This window comes from Volvox carteri (genome assembly GCF_000143455.1).
Source record: "Volvox carteri f. nagariensis unplaced genomic scaffold VOLCAscaffold_1, whole genome shotgun sequence".
NCBI lineage: Eukaryota > Viridiplantae > Chlorophyta > Chlorophyceae > Chlamydomonadales > Volvocaceae > Volvox > Volvox carteri.
Genome location: NW_003307545.1, coordinates 3,876,870 through 3,901,682, shown reverse-complemented (window position 1 = coordinate 3,901,682; position 24,813 = coordinate 3,876,870). Strand labels below are relative to the sequence as shown.

The 24,813-nt window shown below is 59.6% G+C and overlaps 2 protein-coding genes across 2 annotated transcripts in view; both read right to left on the bottom strand.

Moving 5' to 3' along the window:
• Positions 1-156: 156 nt before the first annotated feature.
• On the bottom strand, positions 157-20,182 carry VOLCADRAFT_86249 (uncharacterized protein; the record flags this gene model as incomplete). The annotated part of the gene is made up of 25 exons (XM_002945815.1): positions 157-464; positions 826-857; positions 1,044-1,141; positions 1,815-2,204; positions 2,707-3,064; positions 3,311-3,444; positions 3,715-3,887; positions 4,065-5,004; positions 5,195-5,395; positions 6,029-6,163; positions 6,194-6,371; positions 7,547-8,469; positions 8,958-9,148; positions 9,458-9,485; positions 9,561-9,822; positions 10,187-10,579; positions 10,855-11,088; positions 11,611-11,843; positions 12,442-12,785; positions 14,316-15,373; positions 16,535-16,970; positions 17,802-18,294; positions 18,446-18,577; positions 19,048-19,194; positions 20,132-20,182. The coding sequence occupies 25 exons, from the start codon at positions 20,180-20,182 to the stop codon at positions 157-159; spliced, it is 7,872 nt and encodes a 2,623-aa protein (XP_002945861.1).
• Positions 20,183-21,842: 1,660 nt separating this feature from the next.
• VOLCADRAFT_55680 (uncharacterized protein) overlaps positions 21,843-24,813 on the bottom strand; it is a gene marked incomplete at both ends in the record, with an annotated part of 4,752 nt that continues 1,781 nt past the window's right edge. The window contains 6 exons of the mRNA XM_002945814.1: positions 21,843-22,002; positions 22,451-22,602; positions 23,196-23,281; positions 23,472-23,626; positions 24,035-24,158; positions 24,545-24,734. Coding sequence (XP_002945860.1) covers positions 21,843-22,002; positions 22,451-22,602; positions 23,196-23,281; positions 23,472-23,626; positions 24,035-24,158; positions 24,545-24,734 — 867 coding nt within the window. The remainder of the gene's footprint in view (positions 22,003-22,450; positions 22,603-23,195; positions 23,282-23,471; positions 23,627-24,034; positions 24,159-24,544; positions 24,735-24,813) is intronic.

The following is a 24,813-nucleotide window of genomic DNA, read 5'->3' as shown; positions in this document are numbered from 1 at the left end:
GCCGCAAACAGTGCCGCTATCACCACTGTAACACGATTGCACTTAACTTCACCTCACGTTTGGGATCTCCAAAAATTCTCATAGCGTGCCGTCGCTGGAGCAGACTGTAAACCCTGGGACCATACGCCATCCACACGCAGCCATAAAAAGCTTTTGTTATGCGTTATTGTAATGGTTTTGAACTTCTACGTGGAAACCTGCTCTGTGCAGGGTTTGCACCACCAACTCGACAGCCTCAGCTGCACTGCAGGCGTCCTTGACCACCCGCCGCGCCGGTACCCGCCCGTCCAGCGCTCGACCCGCAAGCGCAGCACTCAGACCCTGCACTGAGCTCAGCACCACAACCGCCAACGCTTGCGCCATCCATGCGAAGCACAGCTCCGAAACCGTTCCAGGGCCACCGCCAATGGCTATTACGGCATCAGCCGCTGTGCCAATCGTCGCGTTCCGAGCCTCCCCCAGTCCTGCTCGAACGACGCATGCACATAAGCATGGGTGGCTCCAGGGCCGACGACTTTCAGGGGTGGCGCTGTTTTAAAAATTTCATCCTTTTCCTCTCGTCGCCGTGTGCATGCATCCCAAGTTAACCTTCACCAAGGTCCAAAGGGTCCCCACGACTTCACAGAACAGCAGGGGCCCCTGAAGCCCACTGTCACCGGCTACGTTCTGCTTCCCAGCCGCCTCTGGCCCAAAAGACAAAGTGCACAGCAAACTATTACAAACCGCTGCCAAGCCACACCTGTGGTGTAAGTGCGGTTGCCTAAGGGGGCGGGGACGTTCGATTGCGGTATGCGCTTCCCTACTACGCAAGATGGGCTCACTCACCCGTTGCCATGGGCACATCCACGAAGCGGTTCCTGCGGGGCCCGGCGGGATGTGGTAGTGGCGGTGATGATGACGGCGTCCGCGTTGCAGCCCCAAGACCACGTGCGCACGATGCTTCCGCCTCCCCCTCTGCATTCGCCGCTGCCGCCCGGCCATGCCCCTGTGTTGCTGCTTTCGTGCTCTGCCGGAGCAGCGCCAGGGTGCTTCCTGGCTCCCACCGTGCTGATGCGCGCGCACCCTTGGACGCCCATTCCATGACGCCGCCCTCGCCGCCAGTCAATACCCGACAGCCGCTGTCAACGAGCAACCGGCCCACCTGGCCGAACATAACACACATACATACATAGATATGTAGCTTATATATAGCTTATGCACGTACGTATACCCGTATACCTGCTCATGATACGTGATCATACGTGCTCATGATGTATGAATGTGCATCAGTGGCCTTCAGTGATCTTCAGTGGTCTTCCTCGTTGCAATACTGGACAGGATGGAGGAGGACCCAAAAGGCGCAAAGGGCCGTGGAACGGCCGCCTATAGAGAAGGGAAATGGAGGCGCCCCATGGGTCATTTGTGACCCATGCCGTGCGTGGCATGACGGGGAGATCGCTGCATTACGGGCCAAATTTTACACAGTTGGGCCCGTTTGATTCCTCACCTGTTATATAAAGATAAAGACAGATAAAGACAACAAACATCATTTTGAGCTAGATTTGAACAGAGTTGAGTCGCTGGGACCGCCCGTTTGCAGCGTCTGCCAGGGTATATGCTAGGGATAGGGATAGGGCCAGATTTGGTCGTGCAGGGGTACGCCACCCGTCCCCCTGCTGTAAAACGCTCCCCCCCCTTCCCCCTGCTCCCCTTCCCCCTGCTCCCCTTCCCGCTCGCCCCCCCGCCCTTCCCCCTGCTGTAAAACGCTTCCACGGAGCTCACTACTGCGCAAATTGCACACAACCGCGATACCCTTAAGAGACGTTGACACGCACCTCGAATGCCAGGTGCTTTTTCTCCTCCCGGTCGCCCACGCGCTCCACCTCTAGGTTGGCATCACCCACTACCGCCACAAGCGGCCGCAGACCCAACACCAGTGGGCAGGCGGTTGCCTCGCCACCATCACCGCCAAGTCGTCGTTCTCCCCTTGTACCCTCAGCTGCAGCGCTGCAAAACGGCCCATGGCGGGGGCAGTACGGCGGTAAGGCCATTATGGCGCCGATGGCGGCCTCTCTCTTCGCCCGTCTCTCCAGGGAGGGACACTCCTGCTGTGACGGCTCGTACAGGTAGACCGGCAGGGGGAGCACTGCGGGTCGTGTGGCCATCTCGGCAATGGGCACCATGAAGGCCCAGTCGTTGGCCGGCTCGCGGAACCAGCCAGTGACCTTCACAGGAGGGATTGAAGGCAGTATTAGACAGTTGGAGGCAGTTGGAGACAGTTGGAGACAGTTGGAGACAGTTGGAGACAGTTGGAGACAGTTGGAGACAGTTGGAGACAGTTGGAGACAGTTGGAGGAGGGCAGGTAGCGTTCAGGAGAGGGGTAAAGGAGTGCAGTGAAGGACAGAGAGGGAAAGGAGGGGGAATGGGAAATATGCAACCGCACTGTAAGTGACGCTGGGAGAAAAGACAAGCGCACATCAGGCAGGGATTTAGTAAAAGTAAAAGCAGCCGGGAGAAGTGGGGAAGGGAAACTGCAAGCAGTTGGGGAGTTTGGGTTTGGGGATGGCGCGGAGAAAGAGGAACGGGGTGGGTAATTTGGCAGTTAGTGACATGGCACACAAAAACAAAATCCGGAAGGCAATGGATTGAATCTTTGGAGGATGGACGAAAACATGTTCGAGTCACGTAGGTGGTAAATAGTTTTGGAGCTGTACGGAGGCCCTCACCGGGTCCAGAAGGTCCTCCGTACGGATTCTGTTGTACAACCGCGCACGGAAGGACCTCAGGTGGCGCCACACATCGCCGCCGCCGCGCAGGGCTCGCTGCCGAGGCGGCCCGCCGAATACCACGTGTGCTGTACCAAAAGCGCTGGCCGCAGGGCTTGCCGTACGGTCCGTACGGAGCTGTCCACCAATGACCAGGTCGTGGCCTTTGTCAAAGTGCATGCGATATACGGCAGACAGCGCGTCGCGGCGAAGCAGGCAATCGTCGGCGTCCAGTGTCACGATGACGGCGTCCGGATGCCGTACAATGTGCCGTACGACAAAGTCGATGTTCGCGAGCATTCGCCGGCGTCGGTGCATCCTGCGGGGGCGCACAGTCTTGTTGCCCGGTGACGGCCGCGACAGCGGTGAAGCACAAAGACAATCCTCAAATCCATTTTGCAGGCCAGAAGCATTGCCATCTGACAGTGGCGAGCGTAAGTCTTTAACGTTGTATCTGTCCTCCTCGCCCGTGGCGCCTTCACAAGCAACCCCCCAGAATAATCTGCCAAAACGTGACCAACCGTATCCAACCGTATCCAACCGAGCCCAACCGAGCCCAACCGACCGGATAAAAGTGATCTGGGACCTCCACCGGGAGGGCATCAGGTGGCGGCAACATGCCTCCATATAAGGCCCGCACGCGCCCGCATCCGAGCTGTCATCCACCACCACAACGCCCACACGACGGGGATCGATGTCCTGTGTGGCATGACGTCATCATTAGGTACATGAGGTCATGGAGGATACATGATGCCGTACAATAATTTAAATGTTGGCGCCTGATGAACGCGCGCATGTGGCAGCCGCCAGATCGTTGCTCTGTGATTAGCAGTAATTGTACGGCTGAAATGCTCGTCGCTACCGACAAGGCAACATACCTCATCATCACCGGTTACACGTACCTACCTACCTACATGCATACATGCACACACAATACACGGCCATCTACATTCCGCCCCACACAAGTACCTGGTCGGCCAGAGACTCCAGGCAGCGTCCAAACTTGCCGGGCGCCACGTTCCGACCACACACCACCACCACCACCTCTTCCAAACGCCCAAGTGCCGCCGCCCAGTCGTCCACACCTCCCACAACGTCCATATTGCCGCGCTGCCGCGGGGGGTACTTGCCGTACCACGCCGCTGCATACAGTAGATCCCAGAACACGTCGCCGTGCGGATGCACGGCGGCGGCAGCGGTGGCAGCGGTGGCAGCGGCGGCGGCGGCGGTGGCAGCGGTGGCAGCGGTAGCAGCGGCGGCGGCGGCGGCAGTGGCGGCGACGCCCCCGCCGCGAGACCAATCCGTATCGCCCTCCTCACGACACCAGGGCGGCGGCGATGGCAGCTTGATCGGGATATTGGGCGGGTGCAATACCGCTATTCGGCCGCCGCATGCGCCGCGGTAGGACCTGATCCGGCCTTCTGACGCCACAATGCATGCATCCAGTGCCCGGTGCCACTTAGGGGGTGAGACTGCCGCCAGTGCCCCCGCCTCCGGCAACACATCTGCACCGTCGCCAACGTCAGCGTCGGTGGCCTGTACGGCCTTGGCGGCGGCTGCACGGCCACATGCACCCGCAGCCTTGCCCGCGGGGGGACTTGATCCTTGGCATGGCTGCCCAGCGGAACGCATGGCGGCATTGGGGGTAGCTGCGGTCGCGAAGGCGGCGTCCTTAAGCGGAGCACCGACATGGTCCTGGCGGGTACCGCTGGCGGTGGGCGCCGGTGGCCCTGGCGACAGTCCCATCCCCTCCTGGAGTGATGGTAGCGGCAGCAGCCCCAGCAGGCGGGGCAAGTGCAGCAGGCAGCCGCGTACCTCAGCTCTCCAGGGACCCGTCGGCCCGCAGAACGTGATGGCGGGGGCGCCGCTGCCGCCGCCGCCGCCGCTGGTGTCGTCACCAAGCCCGTCGCTACCACTCCAACCGCTGCCGGACGGTTGCGATGGGCGCCACGGACGCGGCAGTGGCTGCGGGGATGTCGGTACGGGGTCCAGGGCGGCCGTGACGGCAGCTGGGTCCGATTCCATGACCTCCACCATGCGCCGCAGGTAGCTTCCGGCGCCATAGCTGCCGCTGCTGTTGGCGGCAGCGGCGGCGTCACTAGGGCACATCACTGCGGCGCCTCTGACCACCACCAGGTCGCAATCCACTTGGAGGGCGTATTCACAGGTGGTGTGGTGCTCAGACGACGCAAGCTGTTGTACGGCTTGCAGTACCGGAGTGACGGAGGCGCCCTCAGCGCTGTGGGTGAGACTGCAGTTCTGAAGCCCGAACCATCTGCGTGGACATACAGACATCCAGACATACGGCCGCATGCGGGAATGTGGGGAATGGATCACATGCATGACACGCACACACACATACACACATACACACATACACACATACACACATACACACATACACACACGCCGGCATGATGCACACGGACCTGCGGTTGATGTTTGCCACCTCGGGGGAGCCGGCGGGTTGGGCCCAGATGACATCATCCAGCACCCCCAGCCTGCGCAGGGTCTCCAGCCGGGCGGCCAGTGCGGCCGGGTCGGGGCGGGCGTATTGCCGGAGGTAAGGTCCAGGGAAGGAGTCCACCAGCAGCACCACCGAGGTGAAGGGCAGCTCGGGATCCGCCAGGTGTGAGGTCAGGTGGAGTACCTGCGTTGTCAGGGGGGAAGGGAATGATGGCCGGAGGTTGGGTGGTCCGGAGGTGTATGTGTGTGCTAACTCCATCTGCCTCCCCCCATATATATGTATATAAATACATACATACAGGCAGGCGGCTGGCAGAGGTTAAGGCCTGACTTCTGCTCCCGGCCGACCCGGGTTCACACCCGCCTGCCGGCTCCTCGGGTGTTTGAGGAGTGTTGAAGTGGGAGCTGGCCCCCCATCATATGGACGATGTAAGACGTGATAAAATCAACTTGCGTGCTGACCAGGAGTTAAGTTGATGCGCCGTTGATCCGCTAGATTTGGTTGGATGCTGGTGGTGAGTTGCCGAACCCAACGAATAAGTCGAATGGGGTGACGGATTAGGGTGCCCCTCTAGCAGGGGAGAGCAGGGACTGCCCCGGGAAAGGGGGCCGCTGGCGAAGTTAACCACCCTGTAACAACATACATACATACACAGGTCAGATCATTAAAACACGTATACATTGGCAGATCCCCTCACCAACCAGAGACGTCGAAGGAGGAGACATGACATTTATTATCGTGCGTACACACGTACACCGCCTGAACGCTTTCCGTTTCGGCTTTCCGTACAGGCGACGTTCCTCTTCTCGCACGCACCTGCTGCTCGATGCGCTCATGGTCCATGGCGCAGGCCTTTATTAGCAGGGCGACTCTGGGGCGCCCAGCCACGCCACCAGGACCTGGGCTCGTTGGTCCTACCCTCAGCCAGCGGCCGCTTGCGGCCTGTGGGCCCTGTGATGGGAGCGGCGGCGCGGGCGGCACCGGCGGCATCACAGTCGGCAGCGGCGCTTCCGGCGCGCTGCCGTGGCCCAGCGACGACGGCGGGGCGGTTGCAGGCCCGGAGGTGGGTTTGGCTACTCGGCGTCGCAATGATATGAGCAGGAAGTCCGACGCCGGCTCGTCCAGGAGGTCGGGGTCCAGGGAGGCCGTCTGCCGTACACTGGATGTATGGTTGTGGGGATCATAGAGGATCATGGATTATAGGGTGTGGGTCCATCAAGGGGGAAATGGAGTTAACACGCCGGGCGCTGTGTTGTGCTTGCGAATAGACGGAAAGCGTGCAACACACACACACACACACACACACGCACACACACACACACACACACACACACATACGCGCACACACACACACATACGCGCACACACACACACACACACATACGCGCACACACACACACACACATACGCGCACACGCATCGATACACATGCATAGATACACACGCATGTTGGAAAGTGACCACTCAATGTACCAGTGATTGTGACAGCAGTAATATGAGGGAGGGTTTCGGCGCTTTGCTGAGTCTAACAACGCATACATACACACAGGCGGCTGGCAGAAGTTAAGGCCTGACTTCTGCTCCCGGAGGTCCGGGTTCAAATTCGCCTGCCGACCCCTCGGTGTGTGAGGGGTGTTGACTTGGGAGGTGGGTCCCCGTCTTGTAGACGGTGTAGGACGTGATTATAGCGTTTTGCGAGCTGACCAGGAACTAAATTGTGGCGCCGTTGATCCGCTAGATTAGGTTGGATGCTGGTGGTGAGTTGCTGAACCCAACGAATATATTCTGAAGTCGGATGGGGTGATTGGATTAGGGTGCCCCTCTAGCAGGGGAGAGCAGGGAACTGCCTCAGGAAAGGGGGCCGCTGGTGAAGCTTAACCACCCTGTAACAACATACATACACACTTAGATACACACGCACACCATGCAACACAACGTGGTCGAGATCTTAAGGCAAGAGAGGAAAAATATGAGCTCGCGAAGCCCGCAAGGCTAGACGTGCGCGTCCTGGCGCAGCACCGACCGAAGGCCAGACAGAGGCCCCCCATGGGACACCGCATGCACTTCTTACAAACAAGCGCACACGTGGTCGGACGTTGGATACGTGTGTCCACACAATGCAGTCGGCGGTGGGACCCGACCCACTCGCTTGTGGGGTTCTCAGAAAACAGATTCTCTTCCAAGCGACAGCACGCTGCTCGTCCACGTACGGTTACGGGGCCGGTTCCAATGTCTGATGAAACCTGAGCACCTGCCCGCGCCGCCCACCCAACCACCCAACCACCCAACGCCCAACCACCCAACCACCAGGCCCTCAGACCTCACAGCCCCCACCTCAACAGCTCCAGGCCCAGACGGCGTAGGTCCAGAAGGAGCACCTCCAAGGGCCGGTGCACATCCGTACGCCGCCGTACAGCTGGCCTGGCCTCGCCCGCCAAAGCGACCTTCCCCTCAGCACCTGAAGCTGCCAGTGTTGATCCCCCTGCACCATCAGCGCCATCAGCGCCTGGGCTGTGAACCTTCCTGGCCTTCCTGCTGCGGCTGCTGGTCTCGACGTTAAAGTCGCCGCCACCACCATGGCGCAACTGGTCTCCGGCGTTGGTCACTGTTGCAGTACAAATGCCGCCGCCGCCACCATCCTCTGTTAGCTTCCGCGAAGCAGCTCGCGGCCACATCGTCAGCTGCTTTGTCCACGCGTATCGCTGCAGGTAGCGGTACGCGGAGCCGCTGCCGCCGCCGTCGCCAGCGCCGCCACTGTCGCCAGCGCGGCCGCCGTCGCGGTCACCAGCGCCATCGGCGGTGCCGCCGCGCTCGCCAGCGTCGCCGCCGTCGCCAGTGCCGCCGCCCTCACCAGCGTCGCCGCCGTCGCCGCTGCCCCTGCCGCTGCCGCGTCTGCTAGCGCCGGTGCTGGAGCTGATATCGTCATTTCCACTTTTTGTAGCGGGGAAGCGGTGCTGCATCACAGTACTGCCGTGGGAAGTAAAGAAGGGATTGCAAACGGCCAATATGAGCACCCCGCCGCCCTCGTCAGCACCGTCGTCATCGCCATCATCATTAACATTATTATCACCACCAGATTTGGCCTCGGCGGGGGCGGTCACGGTTGGCATACCGACGCGGCCGGGGCGGCGCAGCGGTGCTGGTGGCGACGGCGGTGGCGGCCGCAGCGCAGACGCCAGGTTTTTGAGCGCCGTACGGTACTCGTCCTCGTCCTCCAGCACACATAACACCAGGCTGCATACCACCACGTCGTACTCCTACAAGAATGTAGTTGTATTTAAAGCACGTAGATTTACTTGTTGTTATGCTAATGAGCGGGGGGCAGCGTCGTCGTCCGGTATCAATCCGAGAACATGAAGCAGAACATGCATACCCGTACGTGTGTACGGGTATACGCTGTTGCCGTACACCCGTACACGTATAGCGTACGGGTGTTCACCGTACGCTATATCCACCCCATATACTCGATCCCCCATCAGTACTTACAACCATGGCGACTCAATACCCCGACATTTAAATGTGGGGGGGAAAATCCGACCTGGGGAGATCTAGATCTGCACTGATTTAGATGGACCCTATGCCTCCTATGACCCTATTAACCCCTCATTAACATCCGCAACCCCATAATAAGAAGGAAAGAATGAGATGTCACAACGGATCCGACTGGTTCAGCCTTAAGGTTAGCAGTACTACTGCGGCCCCCGCGCCCCCAAATAAGGGTCAGGACACGCCGTGAACCGCTCACCTGCATGGCCACCGCCTGGGCGCAGTCTGTGGTCCAAACTGCAGCTCGGCGGCCCTCCGCCACCGCCACCTGCGGCTGCCAGTGCCGGGGCCGCTCCACGCCCGGGTCGCAGCCCGCCAGCGCCACCTCCCCGGGCAGCTCGCCGTGAAGGGCCGCCAGCAGCCGACCGGAGCCCGCCCCGTAGTCCAACACTGGGTGGGGAGAGGTGGAGGGGGGCCGGGAGTGCGTAAGCGTGTGTGGGTGGGGGGGGGCCGGCCAGTCCAGGCAGGGAATTGCATGTGTGTATACATAATTTGTAAGTACATATATACATACATACATACACATGTGTGTGGCGCACCTGGGCGGGGGGTATGTGGTCACACGAGAGGGAGAGAGAGAATGTGTGTGTATGTGCATGTGTGCTTAAAGGGGAGGTGCGGAGTTACTGGGCGCTGTTGCTTTTGCGTGAGCGAGATGAGCCCTTTTCAACGTGCCGTACACATCGCACCCGGACCTACCTGCCAGTCCGCCTTCAGAAGCATGCCGCTGGTGGTGGTGGTGATGATGATGGTGGTGGTAGGGAGAGGCTACGGCGCCAGAGGCGGGCAGCGCCCGCCGCACCGCCCGCAGCAGCTCCGGCAACAGGACTGCCTCCGCTGTGTCGTACGCGCCGTACACTGCATCCCTGAAGCGGCGGAAGCCACGCAGCTCCGGAACCGAGTTGACGTCATCGTCGTAATGATGAAGGTGGGCCAAGGCCTTGCAAGGGGGGTCTGCGGCGCTGTCCGTCCGTTCGGAGGGCAGTGTCAGTGACGCCCGCAGCAACTCACGCAAGTCTTCTCTCCGCCACCAGCGCCAGCACAAATACAGCTTGCGGATCATGCTGCGGGTTGCACCGGTGAAATCGGAAGGCGGAAGGACCGACAGGATTACGTACCATTTCACCCCAACAGAAACTAGATTGCTAAGCCTTATTAGCTATTTAGCAAGTTGGTTGGTTGGTTGGTTGGTTGGGGCAGACACCCGCCGCAACGCAACGCAAGAAGCACGGCGGGAAGGAAGATGTACACTTGGCATTATTTAAGACACGGTCATTGCAACCTAATCCAATCGACCTATCACCCAATCACCCAGGCTCTCAAGTACCCACACACCGCTCAGTGTCCCGTGGGTCGGTTGCAGGCAACCAGTCGCAGCCGACGTCGACGAACCGAAGCGCGGCAGCCTGCAGCCTACTATCTGCGCACCCTACTACCGCCAGAAGTTTGCCTCCTTTTCCATCGCCGCCTCCGCCTCCGCCTCCGCAACCCCCTTCCCTGTCGTCACCCGCCGTACGCCCGCAGCCATCGTTGGGAGGCGTGTCTCGTTTCGCTGCTGAGCCATCATCGTCAGCGGACGCTGCGTCCTCTTCCTTTCCCTCTGTCTCCTTTGCGGCGTGCTGGTGGCGGCGGCGACGCGGTGGCGTTGCCGCCGGCACCGGCGGCGGCGGCGGCGGACTCGGCAGCAGCAGCAGCACCATGTTGCTCGGGTGGACGTTCCCGAGCACCACACCCGCAGCGATGCACTCACGGGCCAGCATGATGAGCAGACCGCCGGGACACATGTGACCGGCGCCGTCGCCGCCGGCGTCGCTGGTGATACTGAGATGTATCACGGCAGTCGACATCAATGACGATCCCATTGCGTACGGCCAGTGACCGGTGGCCAGTGAACAAGGCGAGCGGGTGTGTTGGGGGGGGAGTTACGGAGCTCTGCCGCCGGGGTCGCTGGTGACATGAACATTCCTTTTTCTATAGGCAGGTACCTAAACAGGCTTCCCGTTCAGCAAAAAGCCCCTCACAGCCTGATAATCAGAAGTAAAGAAGTAAGGAAGGCAAAAGGAGCAGGAGAATCGACCAAAAGCGACCTTAGCCACCTAGCCACTGCTGCTAGGAAAGGACAGGTGGCGAAGGCAGGAGGCTGACAGATGCCCATGATGAAGCAGTCGTTGGCCTCCCGTGATATTTTCCCCTTACGTACATGTGCCGTACCCTCTAATCGTACTTGCCTGCTCAGCAACACGCCGCCATCCTCGTAGGGTCCGTACACAGCCAGTGCAGAGGGCCCGTCGTCCACCCAGTCGTAGATGTCGTACAGGCATGCCGTCGGCCTGCCGCCGCCGCCGCCGTCGAGGTAAGGGTCCAACGAAAGGGCGGGAGTTCGCCAATGCACCATGCCGCGGCTATGATGCGATGAGGCGGCTATTGAGCAAAAGTCCTTCATTACTGCCACAGAGGGGCACCCAGGTGGTTATGACGCTCCCCCCCCCGCACTGACCCACTGGGCCGCATTGCGCTGGACCGTATCAATTAAGGATTAAAGCTGAGGAGAGACTGTCCATACTCCTCCATTCACCCCTTGCGGCCCCATTTATTGAGCCCAGACCAAAACAACCCAAGTCCCCGCTCGCTAACCCGTTTTGTGTGATGGCCAGATGGCCCCACTACCCGGGGGGGTACTCCCCCCCCCGGCCTGGGGGGGGGCCCTCGCAGAAATACACCATGCATTCGGGCATCAAATCGCCTAGCAGGTGCACAATTCAAAGCAAGGGATTAATACACGTGATTTTTCTTAACAGACTGCATTCTCCCATCTGGGTGCTATCATCAGCTGACGAACACACCGAACGCACCTAGGCCGTCGGTTTGGGAGGGTCCGCAAGAAGGCCCTGCGCTCCTCGCCACTGCCGCCGCCGTCGCCCCATCGTCGTGCGCCTCTTGAGACCCTAGATGCTACATGAAAGATGTACTTAAATATGACGTCTCCTGGTTTGCAGCCCGATAGCACGACGCCCTCCTGGCCATGCCCCAGTACCTGTAACCGGTCCAACTGATCCGAAACCGTTGCAAGCGGTGGTGCAGCAGTCTGGCTCGGCGGTAAACGCGGCGCCGCCATCAGACGGTGTACGGCTACCCGAGCGTACTGCACCAGGGAGTCCTTAAAGTGACGCTGCAGCGCTTGCAGCGCACTACCATCACCCAGAGTCTTATCAACACGTTTGCTGTTCCTGCTGCTGCTGTCGCCGCGGCCGGCACCACCACTGCTGCTGCTGCTGCTGCTGCTGCTGGCAGGAATTAGTTCCCGGTCAGCTCCCACCAGCAGGATTCGTTGAGCGATCTGCACCTGTCCGTAGGTAGGTTACGACGCGGAGGCGAACACCGAAAGAAAGGTAAGCGAAAAAGCAATTAAAAGCGAGGCAACCGAGAACCCCCTTTTTATCCCCGTCCTTCAGCAACATCTGGAGATATGAATTTGGAGCGCATGCACACGGACAAGGGAAACCGGCGGATGCACGGCAGCTTCACTACTCGGCCTTGCCTTTCACAACCCCTCCTTCACGTTTGCCATTGCTCTTCCAACGTGAATGGCCCCGGGAGTGTAACGATAAATCGTCTCCGCAGCCGTGCACCGTAAAACGAGCCTCCCGTACTTCATATGTACGTTCACGCACCTACCTACCTACCTGCATCAGTATTCTGCGCACGGTGTCCGCATCCCGTCGTTGGTCCCGGAGCACCAGCTGGCGCATCAGCACGTCAAGGTTTTCCGGGGAATAAAGCCGCTCGAGGATAGCGCAGGCGGCGCGCAGGACGTCAAACGGGCCCATGGGCTCATTAGCCCATGGTGATGACGGAGACGGCGGTCTGGCTGCGGTTTGCAATGCCGCCAACGCCTCCTCCGTCCCTCCGCCACCAACTGCCGTCATCATCTTGGAAACGTCGCCAGTACCAGTACCAGTACCAACAGCGACAGCTGTGCCGGGCGCTGCTGTGGCTCCTGTCGCTGGGGCCGCTGCTGCCGCAGCTTCTGCGGCAGCGGCGGCGGCGGCGGCGGCTCCGAACTCAGGGCTATCTACTAGGCGCCGAAGTACCTGCACAAGGCCCATGGTGCGAAACACCGATCGAAGCACCTGCATAGCCCGCCGCCTCAGATGCTTCTGGAACATACCCAGGAGGTCCTTCGCCTGCTGTGGCTGCAGCTGCTGCTGTGGCTGCAGCTGCTGCTGTGGCTGCAGCTGCTGCTGTGGCTGCATGAATTTCTGCTGCTGCTGCTGCTGCTGCTGCGTACCCTGCCGCCAATCTTCCTCAGGCCACACTGCAGACGGCGGCGCATCGGTACTGCTCCCGGGAAGGCCGTCGTGCCTCCCGGTGGTGCTCATTGACCGACGCCGTCGCGCCGCCACAGCGCCGCCGGCCGCTGGCATCTCCTCCAACCGCCGCAGCAACAGCAAGTACGCCTGCAGGGCGCTGTAAAACGCGTGACCCTCACAGTCACGGGCAAGCTTGTCAAAAAAGCCCGGAAGAGGCGGCGGGGGGCTCACGGCCCGTGGCCGACCAGCGGCGGTCGCCACACTGCCCGTGTCAGCCGCAGCTGCAGCCGATGTCGCCCCTGGTGCTCCATTAGCATCAACATCAGCATCCATATCAGCATCGGCAGTTGTTGTTGAGCTTGCTGTTGTTCTTGCTCTAGCTACTGTTGCTGTTGAAGGACCGTCTAAGTCCTCCCGAAGGTCGTTTTGGCCAGGGGGCGAGGACGGCGAAGGACCGGAGGCGCGAAGAGCTCCGCCACTCTCCCATCGGTCATGGTACACCGCCAACTCCGGACACCGTACCACCCGCAGCCCGGATGCCGTACAGGCCAGGCACCAAAGCATATCGGACCGTCGGCATGGGAAGGCGTGTTGCGGCACGCGCAGCGCTCGCATGTCGAACACGAAAGTGCTGCCGCCGCGGCGCACGCAGGGGTGTGTGTCAACTACCGCTGGCGCCGCCGCCGCCGCCGCCGCGGCAGGGTCCACCGCCGGGTCCGAAGCGCGCAGGGACCCACCGCTGAGCGGGGCTTCCACGGCTGTAGCTGATGCTGTTGCTGCTACTGCTGACGCTGCTCCTGCTGCTGTTTGCAATGCTGGGTCGATGGCGGCTGCCGTCGCCTCCATCGCCCCTGGCGGCCACATCGAGTGGGCGGTTGATGCGCCCACGTGTCGGTGGCCACGCACTAAGTGCACGAGATCTCTAAGGAAGGGAACGCCGGTCAGGATGCCGTGTGCCGCACTTGCGAGGCGCTCAAACTCGTCGCCGCCACCACTGCCGCCACCACTGCCGCCACCACTGCCGCCGTCGCCGCCGGCAATCGAGTGCGTCCTGGGGCTCAGCAGCAGTGGAACCTCCAGGTGATCGCTGTGGGCGGTGCTGAGGTCGTAATAGGAGTCCTCCCAGTGCTGCTTCGCCCAGGTATTGAACCGAAGAATGCTGGCCGCGTCATCACCACCACCACCACCAACACCAACACCGTCATCACCACTACCGCCGGATTCGGCTTCGACTGCCAAAGACGTACGGCATCTCGTTCCGTCCTCTTGCTGGTCCCGGCCCTGCCGCTGTTTCTGGTCCTCCTGCTGCTGCTGGTGCAGCTGCCTCCTAAGCGCCGTCACGAGGTCCAGCAGAGCCAACCGGGCGCAGCTCGCGGCCGGCAGCGGCGGCGAGCCGATGTCCACACCCAGTACGACATCTGGCGGCGCCGGCAGCGGCCGCGGCAGCGTGGCCCCCGGGTCAGCCGCCCCACGGAGCCGCTGCAGCACCTCCAGAAAGCCAACGTCAATGTCATCACCCTCGCCAGCCTTCGCCCAATCCGTTGCACCCACCATCACCGCGTCAGAGCTGCCGCCGCTGCCGGCGCCGCCACCACGGCGGCCAGGGCGGTCCTCGCAAACGGAGGTAGAGATACGTTCTCCTTCTTGCCCTTGCTGCGGCTGGCGCTGCGGCTGCTCCTGCCGCGCCCGGGCCCTCCCCGTCACAGGGTTGGACGGACCACCCGCAGCCAATGGCCCCAAAGAAAGCGGACCGTGGCCCCACGGTGACGGCCTTCGCGGCTCACTGGGGCGGCGCAGACGGGGAAGGCGCTTATCGTCATCCAAGATCCAGGCGACGGCGGTGTCCCGTACACCTTCCGGGACCTCCATTTGTACGAAATAGAAGACCAGGTGCTGTAGCAGCGTACGTGTGACACCAATGGGCAGCGGCGTGCCGGGAGCAGCCGCCGCCACGACCTCTGCCAAGTCAAGCGGCAGCACCAACGACAAGGACGGCGGTGGCGCAGGTGGCATTATGCTGCTGCTGCTGCTGCTGCAATCTCCGGCGGCGGCGACGGCGGCCGCGCCGCTGCTGCTACGACCGTTACCGTCACGACTTGTGCAAGACTTTTCCTTCGTTAACCCTGCCACCTCCTGCAGCACTTGACGGCATACCGCCTGCTGGGCTTCGCGGGAAAAGTACGACACCTGCAAGCCGCGTGCGACGTAAGCAGTCGCCGCCGCTGCCAGGCCACCGCCGCCGTCCCCGGCGCCGTTTTCAAGGATCACGACCGCCAAGCCCCCCAGCAAGACGTCTCCGGCGCGGCTGCGCAGCCGAAGTAGGTCCTCTAGCAATGGGGCCGCTATGCTGGCGTCATGGGATGCGAAACCTACAACCAGTACCACCGGGGGCCGGGCCGCCAGTTTCTGGGCCTTCTGGGCTTCCTCACGCTGCGGCAGCTGCATTACTGGAACTGAAATCGAAGCTGGCAGCGGCGGCGGCGGCGGCTGTAGTGCTGCTGCTTGCGATGACAGCTGCTGCTGAAGCTGCTGTTGTTGCTGCTGCTCCGAGTGATGATGTGGCCCGCAACGGGGGGAACAAGATGCACGGGGTGGCCGTCCGGCTTGTGGAGACGTCGGCTTCGCCACTGCTGTGGCTTGTGTTGCCGCAAGCGATGTTGAAGCTGTTGGTGGTGACAATATCTCAGTTGATCCAGGGTCGCCGCTGTCCAACCCAAGAAGCGGATTGAGGCCCAATTCAACAGCGAACAGCGTCGAAGCGCGAGCCCTGAAACTGGCGGCCTCGTCCTCGGTCATGTCGGGGCCCCATTTCGCGTAGAAGCGCCTCAGCCCCAGGGCCTTTGCTGGCGACGCTGGAGTGGAAAGACGGGGCCGCGGGACTCGGGCCACGGTGGAATTAACAGCGGCGGTGGGATCGGCGGCATCGGCGGCGAAGTCGCCGCGACGCTCCCCGACCCAGAGGGCAGCTGCAACGTCTTCAGCAGAGGCGGCCGCGGCCGCGGCCCTACCTCGTTGATGCGAGCCAGTGGGGTCGCCGCTACCCGGCGCGTAGTGCCAAACGGTGTGCACTCCTGTCGTTGTGATTCCCACCCCAAGATGCGCCAGTCGCACGCACAAGTCCCTTCATTGGCTCGGCCCACGTCCAGAAGAGGCAATGGCGCCCGTTTAGGCGTCACGGGGTTCGCATGCATGGGTGTGTGGGGGGGGAAGGGGGGTTTTGCTGAGTGCCGGTCGAGGGGTTAGGGACGGCTGCCCGATGAGCAATAGCCAGTAATGCGTCCCAGAAAGCGAACCCATGCTATCTGGCCCCAGCATGAACAGTGGACGCTATTCCCGTGCACGTGGGCCTCTAGCTCCGTTGCTAGCTTGCCGCCTCTCATTCACCATCCCCACCTAGCCCCGACACCTTTATTTACGACTCCATGGCCTACCCCGCATCCCCCAGTCCGCACCCCCCAACGCCCACCAGCGCAACCACCTGTCGGTTGTGGAAGGCAGCCACTCGTCAAACAGACCCGCTCGCAGCAGCACCCCTAGTCGTAGGAAGAGGTTGGAGCCCTGGATGCCGGGGTTGCCTCTCAGGAACCAACTTGGCTCCAAGGGCCCTGCGGGTGGAAGAGGCAACGGACGCTCCAGGATGCCGCCCCTGCCGCTAGTGCTGTGTTGCTGCTGCGGCTGGTGATGCTCCTGTCGCGGCGCAGCAGCAGCAGCACCAGCAGCATCGGCAGCAGGCGCAGGGGCGGGGCCAGTTGTTGTTAGCGGCGGCGGCGGCGGCGGCCTATGTTCGTCGGTATCGTCGCCTTCAACTCGAATGAGCCCCGAAACCACCATATCGGAGGGGGCTTGAGCCGCCGCCTCAAAGCAAAGCTGCAGGTGGTTCTCTGCCCAGGCGTCGTCATCATCTGCGGGCACATGTCGGTTGAAGCCGTTGGTTGGAAAGGTCAGCGTTAGGCACAAATACGTAGGTGTGTGTTACATGGTTTGGGTGCGTGACCCCATGCCTGTAGAAGTACCCATACAAGCCGAAGGCCCAAGGGCAATACTACAACGCCTAAAAGCCACGGAGGAAAGGAAAACACCGCACTATCAGCTAGGCTAGCGCCCAAAGGGGATAACTGGGTTGCGGTGAGCCCACATACGTTCCAACATCCTTCCCAGACGTGCTGTCTCCCATTTCATGGCCTCCAACATGCTCTGTTGATGATCAAATCCTTCTTTCGCACGAATGTTATTGTATGCTGTTTTTCATCCTCGACTTGACTTTTGGTGCCACAACAGGCGGTGGATCCGCTGCTCCCTGGGGACATGGTGCCTGCCCCTTCGGGTTCTGTTTGCCTCGGAATCCCAGCAACATACGATGGGCTACACGAGGAGTGAATGAAAGCCTTAGCATGTGTTGGCCACATAACGGCTGCGGCTCCCGGAAAGAGCAGCCCCATCCAGTGTTTATTCTTCGCCATCTGCACTCCCGGTCGCTTCCCATCTGATGGGTACTCCACTGGCAAGACAGTCAGACGCGCATGGTCCCAGCCGCTCATCAAATGCTCCCTTAGTGCCGCTATCACCGCTCCTTCGGAGAGGGGCCTACTCAACAACCAGTCAGCACGCTCCTTTACCCCCATGACTTTTTGCGGTATTCCGCTCCAAATTTTGCACTCCAAGAAAGAAATTAGCTGTGCATGCTTGGGGGAATGCATGTACCGACAATCCTTTGAAATCATACATGGACTTACCACAGATAGCGACCCATACGGCGTGCAGCTTATCGTACAGCATCCGGCCACCACTTGGCGGTACTACAGCAGTTCCTCCTAGATTGTATCTGTTATTAGGAAGCGACGTACGGCACGAATCGCCGTACATGGCCAGGGCCGCCGCCGTCGTTGCGTCAACCATTGGCCAGCCGCGTCGGCTCAACGGCGTTTCCTGATCAGGCTCGATACCGCCATCACCGCTGTCGCATTCGCATTCGGTACCTCCACGCGGGTCGCGGCCAGCGGCTGGCCCAAAATACGCCCCACACGCCACAGCCTCTGCAATGAACATAATCCCCGTGTTCCATGCACCTGAGGCTCCGGGCGTCTCTCCGTTGTGAAGGTACACGATGGGGGGCGCCGCAGGTCTGCTGCTGCTGCTGCTGCCTTCACCGCCGCCGCCATCCCTGCCGCCCAAGCGGGAATTGAACAGATTTGCCATGCTTTCATTTTTCCCGCGCACTTCAGGGTTCTGCGGTTTCGAGGCAGGGCACATGGGAGGCATGTATGACATGTTGTAGAGGTGTACGACGTGTTTTAAGGATGAAGAAAAAAACGTAGAAAAACCCAAAAACGTATTATTAGAAACAGGTGGGATGGAAACCTGGCCTGCCCTGCCTGACCGGCACATATTTGCCATGTGACCTGGCTAAGAGGGCCTGCTGCAACACGCCTAAAATATGCATGTATTCGCCATCTATGGAGCAATCATACGGTTCCTCGAGTTTCCCCGAGTCGAGCTCCCCAGAAATTTCCTGGACGCGGCGAGAGAGAAGAAAATCCTGACGTCCTGGATGCGATCCGAGACGAACACAAGAATATTGTCCGGAAAATGTTGGGCGGCAGCAAGAGGGCTCAAATGTACGACGCCCCACAAGGGAAGGTTACCCTAACGAAATGAATGTACGACGACACGGGTTGTCGGAGGCCATGCAGGCAAACGCCGTGCGTCTAGGAAGCGCACTCGTCCTCGCGGGATCTCCACAACCTAAAATTGCTCGCTCGGTCAGCTGGGCACATTGAACCTTTCAAAGGCAGGACGGACCAAGAATAATCGGAAAACAGTGAAGTACGGTCTGAAGGTGGGACGCCGCAGAGAAAGGGACTTCAGGCATGCAGGCTATGCTTGTTTTAATTTTCTTGGTCAGTCTTACACATGGGGTGTGCAAGCAGTTTATGAGGAGAGGCATTCGGGCGGGTGGGAAGCGACCAATATGAGACGAACCTCGGAATCGTCCACCAGCACGATCAATTGGGGAAGGAGCGTCTGTGCGAGAATGGACTCCATGCATCGCGACCACAGCAGGTCGAAACGATCGCGGGTCGCGACAAGCGCGATGACACGGGGTTCGCCGTCGCTTGCGTCTTGGAGCTGCGACACCCGAGGTTGCCTCAATGCCAAACCTGCCATCGTCAGCTGACCACGCAGGTTTAATTTCATCACGACGGCGAAGACAGGTTGGCAGGCGACAACTTATGTGCCCTGGTGTAGAGGTAAGTAGGCAGGCGGGACAGTCAGCGAACGCTGCAGCTGCATCATGGAAAGCTGCAGGCGACGTTCACGCTTGTGCTTACTTGCTCGACCTTGCGTGATATCAACGCGCAGCAGCGCGTCACTGCAGTGACCCTGGACAACAGACGACCGATTTTCACAGGCGGGCTCGCGCCGTCGTTCCCATTTCTATCCGCAATAGTCGTCAGAGATGTTTTGCTCGCCTGCCTTTGAGCGTTCTGAAGGGCGACGTGAGAAGATTTGCATTTTCAGTCACTCAGTATCCTTATCAATAACCCGTGTCGTGATGCACGGGTGGTGGCCGTCGGGGGAGTTCACGGGTGCTCGGCCTATTGGGTTGGCCTGGGGAGCGTTTCACTCGCCCCAATCGGGGTCAACTGTAAACCTCGAAAACTACTCGGTTGCACAAGTTGGCGGTCGTGTAAGGCGGGCGGTCCTAAATTGGCTAGCGAGTTGTGGGATCAGCTACTCTCGATACGCGGTATAAATTCTGAATGTGTTTATGTTTAGCTCAGTAAAAACAGTGTTTGAGCGCGCGCTCGTTAGTCGCTCTGGCCATTGATGATGGAATCGATTGAGGGCCCTTTCCTGGTTCCAGCTGGATCTGCAGGTCAGATGGAAGGTCCCGGTTCCTCGGCCACTCGCGCGACTAGCTTCATCAAATGAATGCAACTATTTCCAAAACCTGGAGCCCAGCACTCAGACGTCACATTCCGTTACTTAATATCACTTTACCACATTATTTATGTGGGGTGTGTGTGTGTGTGTGTTACATGGTAGGTTGCCTTGCCCGTACCTGCAACTTGCATTGGTAATCGTCCATCGACGATCCCTCTCCAGTAAACATAACAACTTGTCTGACACAACTTGCAAGAAGGGGTGATGTGCCCCAACAGAATCCCATTCTTTTCGTGGAACTCCCAGGCGGCCCCTAAAATCAACAAGAACTCGATGAATGGCACCTTCTCTAAGGCATGGGCCAGGTAACAGTGCCAGGTTGGTGTTCATGGCTGCAGCCATATATCGCCGCCCATGCTCCATAGCTGACACCGCAGCAAGAGCCACAACATCCCAAACACATTATCGCACTGTTTGTGGAGCTTGGACAAGCCAAAGTTGTTCACGTGATACTGGCAATCCTATTGACAGAGTGAGTTGATCCGCTACCGCCTGTGCCACCGGACAGGCCCAGAAGTGATGACAGCGAGGGGATACACCCCCTCCCAGGGAATATACTGGATAACCTCCACAACCACACACTGCGGGCCGCGACATCCTGAGATGGGAACTTCCTAACATAGGCACCCCACCAACCGTGAGACGCCACCAAACCTCTTTTTGTTTTATTTATGATTTTGTTTTATTGTTGCAACAACTTTGCTGCAACCCCATCGCAGCCGGGGTCGGCAACCAGAGATCGGCAAAGGCTTCGCGCACTTCAGGTCGTATCGAAACTCCCGAAAACGGAAGTAGAGTTCCCCAAGCCGACCCGCTTGCAGAAATAGGGCCATCCGATACGAGAGCTCCCATCGAATGGGCCCCAGACGGCCGGAGCTGTCAATAACGGCAGTCAATAACGACAGAAATGGACCCGTTCCCAAACCCAGAAATGTTCCTTATGCCGATGCCTGGTCGCAACCCCACCAATTGAAACCGATTCAAACTGTCGCAACTGTCAGCGGTCGGTTCGCAACTGTCGCGGCTATCCAGTTTGTCGCAGCTTACCGCGGTCGGTGGCAGCACACAGCATTGCCGCCCAGGGAAGAGGATAGTGCATCTAGGCGGTTGAGAGGGGCATGCAACTAGGAGCCGGAGCCGGAGCCGGAACCTGATATGTCTAAAGGAGGATCTGGGTCATCTGGATTATCGACATCGAGTTGCTTTTGTGTGAACTGGCGGAGGAGGATTTCTGTGGGGATTTCTGTGCATTTTTAAGAGAGTTTAGACTGCACCTACCGGAAGACTATTTCGTAGCCATCTATGGTAACCCACCCATCTGCGGAAGCTGCTTCTCTGGTGCTCAAGTTGCTCCAAATTGCCAGATTGGTGGTTGGTTTTGCCTGCTGCCACGCAACCCCCGGTATGCAGCCACCCCACACCACCACTAGCAAATCCACACAGCCATCCAAATCGCTAATACCCCCATGGCGCCCTCAAGCCCACCACCTCCCCCACCCACCTACGTTGCCCATCCTGCCATCCGATGTGAGCGATATATTCCCCGCTCCACCTCTTACCTACCTACCTACCTACCTACCTACCTACCTACCTACCTACCTACCTACCTACTGCCTAACCCAAGTGACCGCACCGCCAAGTTGAGACTCAGCCCGCCTTAACGCGGCGACGGTATATTTCACTCCGAAACCGCCCCAATTTCAAAATTTTCAAATCTTGACTCTAATACACAGCAGCAACAACTCAAAAAGGTAAGAGGTATAGGTAAGAGGTGTATATGTACATATACATATATATGTACATATATAATATATACCCCGCTTCGTTAGTTACAGCTCGTCCCTGGGCCAGCTTCCCTCGGACAGCCGCGCCAGGGTGAGTGCCAGCACCCGGACGCCGTTGGCGATATCCTCCGGCTTGGAGAACTCGTCTGGGCGGTGGCTCCAGCCGTTCTTGCAGGGGATGAAAATCATACCCATGGGGGCCACCCTGCGGGGTCGGGGTGGGGTCGGGGTGGGGTGGGGTCGGGTGGGAGGAAAGAATGGGTTTGTGCGTGCACGTGTTTCAACAAATCATAGCATCCCGGTCCGCGGGAGAAATAGATTATGCCTGGGGAGAGGTGCGAGTGAAAGTCCGACAGCCGGCTGTGGATGTGGGGGGTGGTGAAGGGGGGTAACATGGACAGGACAGGACAGCACCGGACTCGGCTACACACAAAGGTGTATAGCGGATGTACAATCCGCAAGATGAGACGAATCCAAAGGAGATTGCTAAAATTGTTTCCTCAATCCCCCTCCACACCCCGGGCAAAGGCAAGCGAGCAACACAAACACCATGTCATACCTCTCCCACAAGCCCCTCTTCTCCCCCACCCCGAGCTCAGTGACACCCACCTTCCCCCTCCCCCCCCCTCCCCTACCCCTACCCCCCACCTCACCTAGCCATGAACAGCGAGTCGTGATAAGCTCGTGACACCATCCTCATGGTGCTCAGCCCCAGGTCGCGGGCAGAGGCCGCCACCGCCTCCACGATATCCGCGTGGCTGCCGGCGGGGGGGTCCTGGTTGACGATGCGACTGACCAAACGGACCTGGGGGGTTGAGGAGTGGGGTTCGCGGCGGAGTGGGGTATGTGGGGGGGTTTAAATGTGGAGGGGAGCAGGGGTGATGAAGAGAGGGCGCAACAGCGATATATGGTTGGATGGATGGTGGGTAAGGCGACTACGTGCATAGGTTGGTGAGCGGGTGCCGTAGGTGGTCAGTTAGTTTGGTAGTTGGTTAGTTGGTTGGTTGTGTGTTGTACAGTCCTAAGGGGAGGAAGGAAGGGGAAGTCCAGCAACCCCAAAAAGGGGACACATGCAACCTCGGCGAATTCGAGAAGGCAGTAGCAAGCCGGAGTACGGCAGACAGGTTGCATTCGTGTAGCGGCGGTAGCGGTTATCGATCACCCGGTTATGCGCCGGGTGTTATCGTAAAACCCTAAAACCCAATTATTTCCCTCCTCCCTTCCGCGGTCGTCGTGTAATGCTCGTCCAAGCAGGTAAAATGTATACATGTACAGGGAGAGCTTAGTCCAGTACGGATGTACGATACAAAATCACGTGTAGCAAAAACAGGACAAATGGTTGTATATACACTATATAACAGACTCATTCACGATCACCATCATCGCGCCTCATCACACCTTGCGCCGCTTGGCAATCTCTTCCGCGCTCTCCAGTACGGCAGACACCACACCGTCACGCCGAGGGCCGTCAATATCGCGAATGTCTGTCGACACCGGGCGCCAAAAAAGCGGTTGACGTAAGTTGGGAATTGTTGTTGTTCTCGTCTCCTGTTGTTGTACACGTGCAATGCTCCTCCACGGCATCACCCGTCCTCTCTCTCTCCATGCTCCCCCCGGTCCCCCCTCTTTTCCCCCCCCCTCCCACCCTCCTCGGCCCCCGGAAGGAGATCTCACCAATGGCCAAACGGGCGTCCCGGGGTACCGAGTTGACCGCCCCTGGAGCGATCTCAAAGGTGCCCGTGGTGCCCACTGTATCCGTACTGCCCGTACCCAACACGTGGCGCTCAACCGCCAAGGCTAGCTCGGCGCCCGCCAAGCCCGCGTCGTTCCTGAAACACAGAACACACGTTGGCACGGGAGCTTGGACCAACAGAATATAATGATCATAACGAAAACGGCGAGAGAGCGCGGGCTGCTGTTGAATGAAAAAGGAGCTGTTGCCACGGGGAAGGAAGAAAGAAAGAGAGAGAGAGAGAGAGGAATGAAGAGAGGAAGAGATTGAAGAGATGAAAAGAGGAGAAGGGAGCAGCGGCAAGGGCAGGGTTGTGGGGGAAAAAAGGACGCATGCGCGGATTGAAAAATAATTAACAGGCCGCACAACATATGCTTTATCATCGGGGGAAGAGATGTCTCACAAATCAGCCTCACCACGAGCATTTGTGACACGCACACACACGCAAATATCCTAAACCCTAGCCGCGCAGCTCCCCCCCCCCCCGCCCCCGGGCCCCACCCACCTGTCCGGCATCAGCTGGCCGCCCGCATGACCTCCGTCCCCCGAGAACTTGACCTCCAGAGCCGCCGGGGCCGCAATGGCGGTAACCACCCCGATATCAACACCCTCGCGCTCCAAGAGGGGGCCTGAACACAAAAAGCAACAGGGTACGGCACATGGCCATGAGGTGCGGCAAGGTGTGAAGGTAGTACGACGGGAGGTGACGCAATACAGGGCCTAGTGCGGCACGGAAATGGACACCAGGAGAAGAGGGGGGAGAGGGAGGACGAATAGGAAAAGGGTTGAAAAGTGTTGCCAAAACAGGCCATAAGTCACGGACTGAAGTCCCACGTTGCAATCCTCCGCGTTCATCCATCCATCCATCCATCCCCCACCCCTAAAGCCAACCGGACCGCCGCCCAAACCCTAAAACACACCTTCCCCCCCCCAAGCCAGTTGACCCCTCGCCCCATACACATGACCTCCCTCCTACCCGGGCTCACCCCCACCCCCACCCCCTGGAGAGGCCAACCTTGCTCAATGTGCAGCTCCACAAAGTACGCCACGTCACCCTCCGCCATCCGTACGGCATCCAGCATCTCCCGGGTGGTGGCGGCTCCGTAACCCACTTCGTTGGCCACCTGGATGGGGGCACCAGGTGGGAGCGTGTGTACGGCAGATGGGTGGATAAGACTTAAAGTGAAGGGTAAAACCCTAAACCTCTTACACTCCCCCCCCAGCACTCCCCCCCACACACACCTGCAGGAAGTGTCTGCCGCCCTCATCCAGTTTTGACTCGAG